Source organism: Peromyscus leucopus, chromosome 5 (genome assembly GCF_004664715.2).
Source record: "Peromyscus leucopus breed LL Stock chromosome 5, UCI_PerLeu_2.1, whole genome shotgun sequence".
Classification (NCBI taxonomy): domain Eukaryota; kingdom Metazoa; phylum Chordata; class Mammalia; order Rodentia; family Cricetidae; genus Peromyscus; species Peromyscus leucopus.
The window spans coordinates 35822853-35837738 of NC_051067.1; the positions used below are offsets into that span (position 1 = coordinate 35822853).

Genomic DNA, 14886 nt, shown 5'->3' on the forward strand with positions numbered 1-14886 from the left:
CAGGGTTTCTCTGTGTAGTTTTGGTGCCTGTCCTGGATCTCTGTAGACCAGGCTGGCCTCAAACTCACTATGATCCACCTGGCTCTACCTCCTGAGTGCTGGGAAGATACAGTCACCTTAGGCAGGCTATCTGGGAGTTTACTTTCTAAAAGGGTACAAATAAGGTGATCATGGGGATAGGGAGAAACAAGGTGCTAGGGAAGTTCCCAGGAATCCACAAGAATGACCCTAGCTTAGACTACGAGCAATAGTGGAGAGGGTGCCTGAACTGGCTTACCCCAGTAATCAGATCAGTGAATACCCTAACTGTCATCATAGAGCCTTTTTCCAGTAACTGAAGGAAGCAGATGCAGAGATCCACAACCAAACACCAGACTGAGCTCCAGGAGTCTAGAGGAAGAGAGGGAAGGATTCTATGAGCAAGGGGCATCAAGATCATGGTGGAGAAACCTACAGAGACAACCAAACCAAGCTAATGAAAACGCATGAAATTTAGACCAACTCTTGTGGATCTTCCATGGGACTGGACTAGGCCCTCTGCATAAGCAATACAGTTGTGTAGCTTAATCTGCTTTGGGGGCCCCCTGACAGTAGGATCAGGAACCATCCCTGGTGCATGGGCTGGCTTTTTGGACCCCACTACTGTGGTGGGACACCTCTCACAGCCTTGAGGCAGGTGGGAGGGGCTTTGACCTGCCTCTACCAAATAGACCAGGCTCTGCTAACTCCCCATGAGAGGCCTTACCTTCTTGTAGGAGGGAATGGGGGATGGTGGGTGGGGGAAGACTGCAGGGGTGGGAGGAAGGAAGAGGGGGATCTATGATTGGTATGTAAAATGGATAAAATATTTCTTAATAAAAATCAAGATTCTGCCTCTACCATTCGTGTTCTGGGGTTTCAGGCCTGTGCCAGAAACAATGGTCCACACAGTAGTTGGAATTAAACCTAGATCTTTAGAGAAGCTATTCATGAACTGTACCATAGGCGGTATGTGCCCAATTATCTTCAATGTATACATTAAGTTCATGAGAGGCTATAAAAGATACAGGGAATAATAATTTAAGTACTGAAAGTATTAACTAATGGATCCTGTGACTAGTTCCACCACACCGTCTTCCCTTGGAGAAAATAATAGAAAAATATTAAGTTTTGGTAGTTGTGCAATGCCATGGACACTCTGAACTGAACGTGATTGGAACAGAAAATTGAGAAGTGAGTAGAAGGACATGTTCTATCCCAGCACACCTGGGAAACCTTAACAATAAACAATATGATCATCATAAGCGTCTATGTATGACATAAAGAAATCACATAAAAATGATGTTCTCATTGTCGTGAAAGGGAAGCAAAATTCTATAAACAAAATGCAACAAAAGTATACCTAAGCATAAATGATTAAACAGTCCTTTTCTAAAAACATCCTTGACAATGAACAAAATATAAAAAAGAAGGATAGGGGGATAAAGCCAGTAAAATGTAAAATGAATTATTTCAAAATTAGCAGTATGCATCCCCAGATGTAATGAAATATAGCATATAGCATAAATAAGGGAAGAAGTTTAAAATCCCTTTATAAGGAAGTAAGAAAAAAGAGAAACAAGGAAATAACAAACTCAATAGTAGCAATAAATGAAAATAAGAATAGAAAATGGGAAAATGGTGAAATTTAGGGCTAGTGCTTTGCAAACAAATTATTAAAGTTTGGAAAATTCTATTACAATAACATGATCAACCACTGATCTTGGCTAACCACTAGAACTTAATAATAAGACTATTACTGAGGACAGCACATGTCTGAGTCATAGAACATGGCAAAAACAAGCTGGTAGAAAACTGGAGGCTTCATCTCTACTGGACAGCTTCCCTCATGTTGGAAGGTGGTAGGCAAGCTATCAGAGCAAGAAAGTAATCATTTATACACAGCTGTGAACTTGGGAGCTACAGCAATGACTGAAATGCCCATTGATGCAACAGTAGCAAACATATCATTGGCATACCTATTTCCTGAATGGTTTAAGTCCCACTCCAATAGATGAAACACTTATCTGGTACCATTATCGAGCAAGAACTTATAACTACACAGGACACAGTCCCTAGTGGTAAACCTGCTACTTTCATGTTGGTAAATTGGCAGAGTGTTTAACTTACTCCTGATGACTTATTTTATAACCCTAGTTTAATGTATCTCTCAACCACCATCTAAGAAGCTTCTATTTGCAGAAGATGGTAATTAACACAGTATCCTACAACTGGTCAGGGAGCAGAGAAAAAGAGACAGAAAATGATCAGTCTGAAAGGGATATATAATAAAGATACCACCTAAGGCTCAGGGATCATTGAACAAGGGATGGGGTACAAAACAAGTGTAGGAACCAGAGTTGATGGGTGACTGTAAGGAAACATCTTCTGAAGACAGAAGGGAAGCTGAGCTTCAAAGTGAACTCCCATTAATTGTGTCAGAATGCAGAAGGCCTGTGCAAGACCAGGCTAGACCAAGTCCTAGAATGGGGAGAGGAGTTAGGCATAAAATTTCATCCCTAGCTGCAGACTAATTGGCAACTGACCAGTTTTCTCTTACTGTAGCTCCTGGTAAGGAGATTGTGCTCCAGCGGCAAACTACATATCCATGAATATCATGAATACTTTAGGTAGCAGAAATTACTCTGGAAGGGTTTTGTTTTTCTGTTTTTTAAATCTCTTTTCTTTTTTAAGGACATGTATTATTAGGTGGATAGGGAAGGTGGTGTCTAGTGTGGTGAGTATGATTACAACAGATTGCTCAAAACTTGAAACTACCAATGAACTAATGCAAAATGTTTTAAGAATACACAAATTAGCAACTGCTATCACATGAATATTCTCTCTCCTGTCAGGACCGTACCCCTATAGGAACAGGAAGGCATATGGTAGAACTGAGTAATGATGACTCACATTGAATCGGGTTCATAAAATGCCAAAGCAATATAGCTGGAATGGGAAAACAAATCACAGCAATAAAAATATTACAAGACATCTCGGGGGAGGGGTTGAATACTGAAGCATAATGGATATTAAAGATTGAAAGGGAGTCAGATGTGATGCTTATGGACTTCAAGATGTAATGTCTATCAGATAGTTCTCTGAGAAGACAGGATGCAGCTTTTGACAGGTTGCTGTAGATGAAGAACATCTAGGTGGGTAGAAATCACTTCAGGCAGGTCTTTGAGCAATGGTCAGTGATGCTTGAAGGTAAGGGTCAAACAGATTAACTCAAGGCCCACTGTTATGTTATACATTTTTAACCACCAATATTGTGCATTGTTAAATCTTACAGGTGGGTGAATATGAATTCACAGGATTTCTTCAATGCAGCAAGGAGAGCAAAAGCGGACCATAAATAAGGAGACAAAAATATGCACAAGAAAAGGACTAAGCTTGTTGTAGAGCAGTAGACAGCCACCTCTACCATGGACATTTATGCAGTGGCCTTTCCTTATGAAAGGGACTGTGCTCAGGATGGGTGTCTTTCTGTGGAGCAAGAAGTGACCAGAGTGCAGAGTATCACCTCAGTGTGGCAAATGTAAGTTGAACTAATGTGTTTGCGGGATGGGGAAGCCTTTGGGTATGCATCTTGTTCATCCTGCCCTGGGTGAAATCAGGAAACAAACATGGCTGATAAAAGTTCAATAACTAAAGCCAGCCTGGAGCCAGATACAGGAAATAACCTGAGGTGAAAGAGTGGTTTAGGTGAGACTTGGCTTGTTTCCTACTTACCCTTGGCCAATCAAAGCGGCTGTCATCCAGCCATCAAGGTGGCCTAGTGGACATGCTGTCAGGTAAGGATGCCTAATGTGTCATAGGGAATTACAGTTATATTAGTTACTTTCATCACTGATATTAGAAAATAGCTGGTAAAAGTAGTTTGCAGAAGCAAGAGTTAGCTTTTTATTGCATTGGAATGAGACACAGTTCCCCATGATGGGACAGATTGAGCAGCTGCTTTCATTTCCTCAAACAGTCAGAAAGTGGCAAGAGATGAATGCTGCTGCTAACCTTACTGTTGCCTTTTCGGTCAGATCTGGATCCCAACTCAAGGAATGTTGCCACTTACATTTAGAGTACCTTTTCCCACCTCAGTTATCCTAATCTTTGTCTTTCAAACTGGCTATCTCCTAAGATTACATTATCTGTTAGATCAACATTTAATCAACTCTTGTCAATTTGACACTCATTCATAGAACTTTTTAGGCATCATATCTCACCACTCACTCTCAAAGGCTCAAAACTATCATATGAGGTATAATCTATTCAATACTCCTCTAAGAGTCCCAATACTCTCTAGCAGTCCTGACTGTTCAAAATCTAAAATCTGAGGCTTGGTCAACATTGAGGGCCTGTGAAATAATAAAAACCAAACCAAACAAAACAAAAATCCCAAAATGAAACAAGATACAGGCTTCCCATGTACATGGGTAAGAAGTAACATTCATCCTCCATAGGGGAGTATTGGGGGCTGTATGAGGAATGGTAGGACCAAACCAAGACTGAAAGCCAGTGGCATTTGCACATCTAACAAAAGCAACTGAGGTCAGAAAGGCTTTGGTAGCTAGCCTCACCCTACCATCCCTGATGTTTGTTATGCACATGAATTCTGTCACAGCTGGATCTGTTCTATGCATGACATTTTCCTGAGCATACAATTCAGGAGCCTCAGATCTCTGATATGCTTGGTATTGGCCTACTTCTTAGGGTTTGCCTTCACAATGGCTTTTCAGAGGCACCTCAAAGGGACTATGACCCTGCCATGTATTGCTCTCTCTCATTTACATTCTAGAATTTTGAAACAAGCGTCAACAAGCCCTATAGTCTTATATTTCCATGCCTGAAAACCCAGTGCCACTTGTACCATCCTTCAAAGTTCTATGGTAAGCTTCTAATAAAGACTATGGATAACACTGTCATGGAATATCCTACATGAGGTTAAGTTTATGAATATTTTTTTATAAACTTAATTATTTATTTAAACCCTTGGCCACAGTTTACTCTCCCTCCTCTCCTCCCAAGCTTCCCACCCTTTCTATTCCCACCCCCTAATCTACTCCTCCTCTGTTTCTGTTTAGGAAAGGGCAGGTCTCCCATGAATATTAACAAAATATGGTATATTAAGTTGCAGTAAGACTGAGCACCTCCTCATGTATTAAGACCCATCATGAAGAGTATTAACAACCAGTATGAGGTGACCCATTATGAGGGGTAGTTTCCTGAAAGCCAGTAAAAGAGTTGTAGACAGCCTCTGTTACACCTGTTAGGAGTCTCACAAGAGGACCAAACTATACAACTGCAATATACATGCACAATGCCTAGGTCAGTCCCATGCAGGCTCCTTGGTTGTCGTTTCAATCTCTGTGAGCCCCTATGAGCCCAGGTTAGTTAATTTAATAATGCAAGTTAACTATAATAGTGCATTACTGAGAACTAAATATGTTAGTACCTTCCCTTATTTTATTGTAACCCAAATCATTCCTTACACATAAAAGGGAAATGATGAGTCCTGTTCATATTTGTTAGAGCCATTCAATTTTTTTTTACAGATTCCTTAGATCAGTGGTTCTCAACCTTCCTAATGCTGCAACCCTTCAATACAGTTCCTCATGTTGTGGTGACCCACAGTCATTAAACTATTTTTGTTGCTACTTCATAACTGTAACTTTGCTACTGTTATGAATCACATATCTGACAGGCAGGATATGGAACCCCAGTGAAAGGGTCATTAAATCCCCAAAGGTATCATAATCTACAGGTTGAGAACCATTGCCTTACATGCTTAATTCCAATGCCAACATATGCAGTGAACCTTCAAATGCTCTTCTGACCATTTATAGGGAACTCATTCACAATGGTAATACCTAGTGTCATATGTATCTGGAAAACAATCTAAAAGAATAGTATTCATACCAGCTGAGAATGTGCAAGAAGGAAGAATTCATGGTAGAAATAGATATCACTGATGCCCATTAGGATGTTGAAAAATCTCGAGACCAGACAGGATAACTTCCATTGAGTTATTGAATGGGGTAGACTCCTTGGACTCAAAACCATAGTGGCATTGTCAATGACTTTGGTGCACACCGGAACTAAATGGTAAGAACTTATTGCTGATATTAAATATCCATGCTGCATGTTATGAATAAATTAGGCTGAAAATGAGTGTGCATTTCCATAGGACTAAGAAACCTTCATCATGCCACATGAACCATACTAGTTACTAGATAAAGTGTCAATGTGAGATATGCACAATAAAATGATAATGGAACACTCAGCCAAGTAAGATGTAACCACTGGGCCAATAGTGGTAGAACTGCTATAATGTCATCAAAACACTTTCTCATTGGATTTAAGACCATCTCAGCATCATAGAACCCATGTTTTATATTTCCAGCTTAAAAATTTGTGTCTAAAGAGGTAATAGTACAAGATGACCTCTGCAGTTGTTTGGTTCAATAGATATGATGTTTCTACTAGTTGCCTTCTAAACTGTATTTACCTGTTACACCCTTTATCTGTCTACCAAGTAAAACTCTGTACAGTATCCCATGAATATTAATAAAGACTTGCAAAGCATAAACTGTTCAGAATAAATACTATTGCTATGTCTGGGTAGTTTAGGGAATATTGCAGATGAAGTAATGGGAATATACAAGAACCTGAAGAAAATAATGTAAGTCTGGGTGATAGCTATTTCCATTTGAGTATAAAAACCCCATCATTATTTATGAACCAGAGATGGCTGAGTCTATGTACAACATATCTTGGACACTAGTAACAACCTGGAAATAAGATAAACACTGGAAATGCACTTATGTCTGTGGTCACGAATACTAGGTTGCTCTCCCTGACCCTAACAGAGAAAGGTCATGGGATGCTGATTTGGATTTCAGGTGTTACTTCCTTCTGCCCTCTAGCACGATCTGCTCTGCTATATAGGAGGTGGAAAACTAACAGAAGGAAGGACTACAGTGTTGCAGATTTCCTGAATTGGCAGACAAGCTGTGGTGTGACTTCTCAGAGATGTCATTCTCTTTGACTGAAACATTTTCCTGTAAGTAACTCCTCATTTGAGTTCCTCTATAGATGCTTAAACATTATGTTATTGGGCACTTTATTTATTGCTATAATTGTTGCCCTATCTGGGATAATTTGTTATTTGTTCATACCAAACCAGGAAAAGCAAAGCAACATAGACTTTAGATACACTTTATGGTCATTGCTTTAGAAAGAAAATACATTTTGGGATTAGTGGGTTTCAGAGGGGAGTCATCTTAGCATAGAGACATGTAGCTATGTCTAGAGACATGTTTTCTTTTTTTTCATTTTTCTCTATTAAGAAATTTTCTATTAACTCCATATACCACCCACAGATATCCCTCCTCCTTCCTACTACCCCCTGGCCCTCTCTCCCAAGCCACCCCACATTTCCCACATCCCCCAAATCAAGGTCTCCAATAGGGAGTCAGCAGAGCCTGGCACACTGAGCCTAGGCAGATCCAAGCTCCTTCCCACTGCACCAAGGCTGCGCAAGGCGACACACCACAGGCACTGGATTCCCAGAAGCCTACCCATGCACCAGGGACAGATCCCGATCCCCCTGCCTGGGTGCCCCCTAAACAGTTTGAGCCAAACAACTGAGACACTTTTTCTTGTCTTAACATGATGTACAAAGTGTGTGTGTGGGAGCATTACCTGTGTCTAAGGGTTAGAAACCAGGGGTTTGTTAGAATACTACATAAAAAAGATATATCCAAAACAAAATGATTCATCTCAGAAAGTGAAAATTGCAGATTAGGAGACATTAAGATGAAATGAGAACAGTAGATTCTATGAGTCAAATTAATAATATCTTAGGAAAGAAGAAAGTGACATATTCTGACTCCAAAGTCTTGACTGTGAGTTCTTTGCCTTGAATGAGTGTAACCAAATTGTTACTTCGGGAGAGGAATGTAGACAAGCATAGCACATGTGGGTACTAAAGAACCTTGACAATTAGGTTCAAGTAAAATAATGATGTAAAACCTCACACTAATACTAACTTGCTTCTATTTTTTTTAATAATATGTCAAGAAAAATGAATTGGTAACAACTATGAACTTGATTTTATGAAGTAGAAAAACAAAATATGAGTCTTCTCCCTTTCTTCTTAAATAGTGAAAATTCTTTAGTTGATGAATGGGTAGAATACATATTTTAATATATATATGCATATCACTCTTAAAATAAATTTAGGAAAGCATGCATATTTTGAAAATATATAATAATATGAATTATTTGACAATATCTTTACTTTGTATATAAAATTGATTGTTATTTTTATTTTATACAACTTTTTGATATATTTAGACATTTTATAAGTATTTGGGTGTAGATGTTTCCTGTGAATTCCCCCTACCAATTTTCTAAGGTTGTGTTGGACATTACCACTAACATTAACAAAGTTTCTATTGAAATATAGGAAATATATAGTTATAAGAGTCACATTTTATAACATAATTTGTCTCAGACTTGTATCCATCAAAATAGATAGCCTTTTAATTTGATAAGTGCATGGTGTATCAACCTGTTGTAAGCTATTGATGTGTTACAGTTCTGTGGTTCTTCATGTAAAAGACACATGTAAAGGAAACTGACAGAACCAACACTGATAATTGCAAAAACATTTAAAGGCATCTTTTCTACAGAACAGAGAAAATAGATAAAATCAAATTTCTAGAGTAAGTAGCATGTCATCAAGGACAATGTGTAGGTAGGTCTTTATGTGTAATGACAACAACCCTTGGCAACACAAAGCCTTAGAGAAGATGCAAAGTCCTCAGTGTGTGTGTGTTGCCTTCTAAAATTTCTAATAATGAGACTACTAAAAAAATCACACTAGCTACAAATACAGTTTATTTATTATTTATGTTTTCATTATAACTATGTTGCCAAGCTTTTTTACAGGCTTACTGTAAACATCAAACTGAGAGGAAAATGTCTAAAACATTTTGAAAAGAAATAAATACATGACATTTTCCAGTTGAGTTTGTGATTTCAGGCAGTGGCATCATGTTTATGACAACATTCTCTTCATCCTCAATGTTAATAAAAAGGAAAATAATGTATTTTTCACAAATAATGACGATAAAGCAAACCTATGCATGTTGCCTTTGTCAGATTAGGGTCAAATATGCTAGTATTAGACACTCAATTATGAGAAACAAATTTTTAATTGTCTTATTACTCAAAATGAAGAGAAATCTGCAAGACCTTAGATGATCAGAAAAATATGATTAGATCATCCTGATTTGATTTATGTCAAGCTCCAAATGTTAGGAAAAAACAGAAACATGTCTGTAAATAACACTAAAAATTCATTATCTTAGTCACATTTCAAAATAGAAATCTGTGCAAATGTATTAACTTAACTAAATTTGCACAGTGGCAGATGTTTATTACTCAGCACATCTAAAACTACCAAACTGTGTAAAAGATGCCACTGAGGTAAGGCTTCCATTGACAGGGTGATTGTTGACAACCTCAGAGAAAGAGATCTCAGAGTGGCTTCTCTTCTCCTTTAGCAAGGACACTACTCCTGTTCCTAGTGTCCAACCTGCTCTTGTGGGAGAATGCAGCCTCTGCACCTACCTGTGTCAAGAGGGATCTGGATACCCAGAAGTCCTTAGAGAGACTAGTTAAATTGGCTGCCTTTGTGTCTAAGACTATCAATAGCCAAGCTGGAGAAATATTCACTGAATTTGTAAGTACCTCTCTGACTTATGGTTTCTTTCAAAAATGGGCCTAGTTCGGATGTAGTATAGACTAAAGTTGGAAGCATAATGACCTAAATTTCAAACAATATACCATCACAAGGAGAAGCAATCAGCAGTTACTAAACTCTTTAACAGGAGAAAAGGACATTCTCAAGAAATGTCAGATATTGCCTCACATGAAATATTTTTCTCTATTTTTGAACTTTAATTTACACCTGTGACATAAAGTCATGAAATGTACGGCTAAGAAAAAGGTGTGATTTTTTTTATTCCTTTATTTAGTGCAGTAGTTCTCAACCTTCCTAATGCTTCAACCCTTTAATACAGTTCCTCATGTGGTGCTGAGCCCAAACCATAAAATTATTGCATTGCTCCTTCCCAATTGTAATTTTGCTACTATTATGAATTGCAATTTTAATATCTGATATGCAGGATATCTGATATGTGATCCATGAAGGGGTTGAGACTCATAGATTGAGAACCCCTGATTTAGCAGTTTGGCTTCCACTGGTGTTCATTACTTTGGGTAATATAGATAACCAATAAAGGATGATTGCTTTCCATGGAGCTGCAAACAGTAGACTACACAGACATAAGTTATCACTAGGAGAAGTTTTCAATTTTTTTCTTTATAAATCTGCAAATGCATTAAATCATTTTTTTTATTTTTGAGACAGGGTTTCTCAGTGTAGTTTTAGTGTCTGTCCTGGATCTCAGGCTAGCCTCGAACTCACAGAGATCCGCCTGGCTCTGCCTCCTGAGTGCTGAGATTAAAGGCATGCACCACCACCGCCTGGCACATTAAATTATTTTTAAACAATTCGAATTCATGTGTAGTTCTGGTGTAGAGATAGGGCAATGTCCTTCCTTCATATTATTGCTGTTAAATATATATGTATATATATATATATGTATGTATGTGTATGCATATATATGTTCATATTTTCCTTTGCATATTTGACTGACTACCTAGTGTTAGACAACCTATGTGGTCATTCATCCCAGGAATCAATTGATTTGCCCTCTCTCAGCAGCCATGAAACCCCTGTAGCTCTTCATCTAAGAATAGAACTATGTGGAATTTCTCCTGTTTACATTAACAAGTCAACCAGTATTATTACTATGGTGGTCTTGTTTAGTCAGTCATATTGTTGAAAATTCATGGGTTCACTTTACCTGTCATGTCTAAGGGAAGCTATCTATCAGCACATTTCCTGAAACTCTGACTTTTACAAGCTTTCTACCCCACTCCCCCTTTGAGAGATTCTCTGAGTTTAGGTTTAAGAATTGCATTAAAGATATATTAGTTGGGGTTGGGAACCTCAAAGTTACTCATTCTCTGAATTTGACCAGTTGTATATCACTGTAATGGTCTCCATCTATTTCAAGAAAAACCTTCTTTGGTGAGGGTTGAGATTAATCTTATCTGTGGGTAGAAGGATATTTATTTAGAATACAGTTACAGAATATGTTTTTTAGGAACCAGCAGTAGTAGGTTCTATGACATCTCCACCCACAAATAGTTGGCTAGGTTTGCATTACTAGGTATCAATTATCTTCTGTTGAGTTTAAATTAAATATCTATCAAATGCAACAGAATTTGGTCAATGACTCATTCATATAATTTTTAATCTCTAACTTATTTAATATTTCATCATTTCCAGGATGAACAGTATGCTCACGGCAAGAGGTATAATGATAGGGTCCCTGACATCTGCCCCACTGATTTTTTTGAAACTCCAGTAAACAAGGAGCAAGTTCTAAAAAGCAATGTAAGTGTTTAACTCTTTTTTATTTCTTTACCAGAACAACTGAAGGAATATAGCATTTCTACACATAGTGGAGTCAATCAAAGGCACTGCAATGGTTATCATATGAGCAATAAAGAAATCATACTGCATGGTTAATAAATTATAAGTGAAATATGCTAAGTGGTATTTTAGATGATCCATAATTTTACATGGAGAAGATCCCCTTACCACTGTGAATCCTTGGGCTTGTACTTATTAGTCTGTAGGAAAGTTTCAATTGATATTAACATTCATAGTTGAATATTCGTTAATGTAATGAAGGCAAAATACAATTCAACAGTTGTATTTCTCACAGTTACTGATGAACCCCAAATTGGCAGCACAGCAGATACTGACCTGTTCATTTCTCACTGTTAAGTAGTTCCTGGTTCTGCTCCTTTTTCTTTTGCTAAGTGTTAATTCCTAACTGGTTGTTCTACTTTTCTTTTGTAACTGAAAACCACCTGAGAAAAGAGTCCAATGAACACTGTACTTTATTCCTCAGGTTAAAATCATCCTTTTTGTATGATGACAAGTCAATATATTACATCAGCTCCAATTTACAATTGTCATCATCTCTTATATATGATTTCTTGCCATCTCAGCGTGGAGTTGAACATTACTATATATCCCTACACATCCACACAGTACAATCCATCCTACATGTTTTACTTAATGTACATCTACAATTCTCATTTAAACAATTATGATATAAATGAAGAAAAATAAAGGAAACATTAACAGTGGGAGTTTGAGCAACAAAACTCATTTATTGAGAGGGATTATTTTGCTAGAAACTTCATAGAGCACTCTGATGACAGTTCTGAGTGTAATCTTCAACAAAATTTCATAACAAATGTCAATGGCTACATATTTTACATATACAAATACATCATCTATATATAATATAAGCAGCTACAGAAATTTATTACATTTCATTTATTCTAACACTATTGTTAAATTATGGTTACTTAGCCAGAAGTACTACTGCAATTGGTATACAAACTACTGTATTCCTGGGCCAACCCTCTGCATCATCTTGTGAATGAAATATCTATCATGCAAGGTGATCCATATTCTATTCTCTATAAAACCAGACAGATAAAGGCAAAAATTGAAGACCTCACGGAGGGAATTAAAATAATACTCAGCAAGGTAAGCAGTCTGTTGGCAGTTCTTTGTTTTCTTCATAATTACATAAGGTGTTCTTTGTAATGACTAATATATTTTTAAATGTTTTACTTTGCAAAAAATAATTAAAAAGCAACGTAGTTCATGCAGACTTACAGAAAACCACAACTAGTCAAAATGAAGAGTTGTGAAGTCCAATTCCAATGTATACATCTGCAAAATATTCACACATCTAAGGCTCAGGGAACATTGCAGAAGGTGAGGAGGAAAGATTTAAGAATCATAGGAACAGGGAGTTTGTGTAAGAATGTGTCTCCTAGGAATGTCAGAAGCTTCATTCATAGAGGTTCACCAACATGACTTCCTAAACATGAGACGAACAAGGGCAACCCCAATGAACATACCAAAGTGGTCAGGGCTACAGGGGAAGGTCTGGGAGGTCTCACTCCTACACAAAGAACTGCAGGCAAGTAAGGAATGTTGAGAGTAGGAGAAATAGGCTTTGCCAAGGAAAAGTCCATCAGTTGGTTTTCCAATACCAAACAGTCAGCCCTGAAAACATAATATGCGTAACATTACACAGACTGATCAGGTTATATGTAGGAATACATACGTAAGTATATATAGGTATATGTGTGTAACAATAATTAAGGAAGAATCCATGAATTTAAAAAATAACATGAATAGTATATGAGAGGATTTGGAAGGAGGAAAGGAAGGGAGAAATGGTGTAATTATATTATCTCAAAAATAAAAAAAGCAAAACCTTGAAAACAGAAAATGTAGGCATTCATATCTGTTATAGCCTTATAGTTAAAAGGGATACCAGCAACACCACACCTCTCAAGTATGCTTTTCTCAGCGTCTCTTACCCAGGGGTATCAGAAGAAACCAGATTTTTCTCACTTTGTAGTATCTTTCCTGGGTAAAAAGACAGATACCCAACTACCTTAGCATATCTAGCATAGTCATCCTTTGAATATTGCCTCTTGGACCATCCAGAGCAGTTTTTATTTGTTCTGGGCTCAATTGGACACACATTATTTGGAGAACTAATTAGGTTGAAAATCAGAAGGGAAATTGGTTTAATGTCAAGTATCATGAAGTAGAAAAAAAACAAGACTGAGTCTACGCTGATGGCACACAGTTTGTTCAATAATAAAACTTAAGTTAGTTCTTCCATTGCCCCTTTGTAACCTGTGTCAAAAATTAAGTAGCCACTTGTTGGATATCCATCTATCAACTCCTGGAAGACACATTGTATTAGTAATTTCACATGTGCCAGAAAATGTATTCATTAAGGGTTCAGTGAAATTTCCATGAAAATCTGTGTCTATTTTATAATTTTGATGGTGTGAGTACTTTCACAAATCTATATTTAGAATGAATAAGCATCTAAAATACTAAAAATTAATTAATACTTGTATGACTATCCCTTTGATGATTATGTTCAGATTGGAGAAAAAGCTAATGAGAGCTACCGTGCCTGGTCTGGGCTGTCAGCCTTGCAGTCAAGCAATGAAGATGTTCGCTGTTTTACCTTTTACAACCTGTTCCGCTGCATGCTCAAAGATTCCCACAGAATAAACACTTTTCTCGAGGTCCTCAAGTACCGAATCATTCATGAAAACAACTGCTAACAGCAAATTTATACCATCTATTTCTGAGATGCCGCATAAGACAATAATGCAAAACTCCCTTGGAATTTTCCCCTTTCTACTTTAAAAATAAAGCTACTTGGAAGTTCTAAAGAATTTGTCAATTAGTATAAGTTTCTTTTTGTGATTTCATACAAAATCAAAATATTTCAGAAACAACACAAGTTAAGCACCTAACTAATACATTATACATCTTACTTCAGACTCTGAGAATATTGTTATATATGTAAAATTATTAGAATCAAAAAATAATGTGACTGTTACACGGTCCCTAAAATAAATCAAAAAGCATAAATATGGCAGTTTCATTTTGAACGCCAAGCCATCTTTATCGGACTTTTCGAAGTATACTAACTGAGAATACAGGTAGTATGTATTTGCATTGTCTGTAAGTACTGTGAAATTTTTCAGTAATCAGAAGTGTGTTAGAACACAAGCAAGAAATGACTCTCAATTTCTCTCCAACTGTCTTCAACAATTTTCCTCTGAATTTTTATCTCCTAAGCATCATCTTAGACAAATTCCAGA

At 37.2% G+C, this 14886-nt stretch overlaps 1 protein-coding gene across 1 annotated transcript in view; it reads left to right on the forward strand.

The window, feature by feature from the left end:
* LOC114702136 (prolactin-2B1-like) overlaps positions 1–14340 on the forward strand; it is a 65250-nt gene extending 50910 nt beyond the window's left edge. The window contains exons 2-5 of the mRNA XM_037206449.1: positions 9588–9766; positions 11444–11551; positions 12545–12724; positions 14155–14340. Coding sequence (XP_037062344.1) covers positions 9588–9766; positions 11444–11551; positions 12545–12724; positions 14155–14340 — 653 coding nt within the window. The remainder of the gene's footprint in view (positions 1–9587; positions 9767–11443; positions 11552–12544; positions 12725–14154) is intronic.
* The last annotated feature ends 546 nt before the right edge of the window (positions 14341–14886 follow it).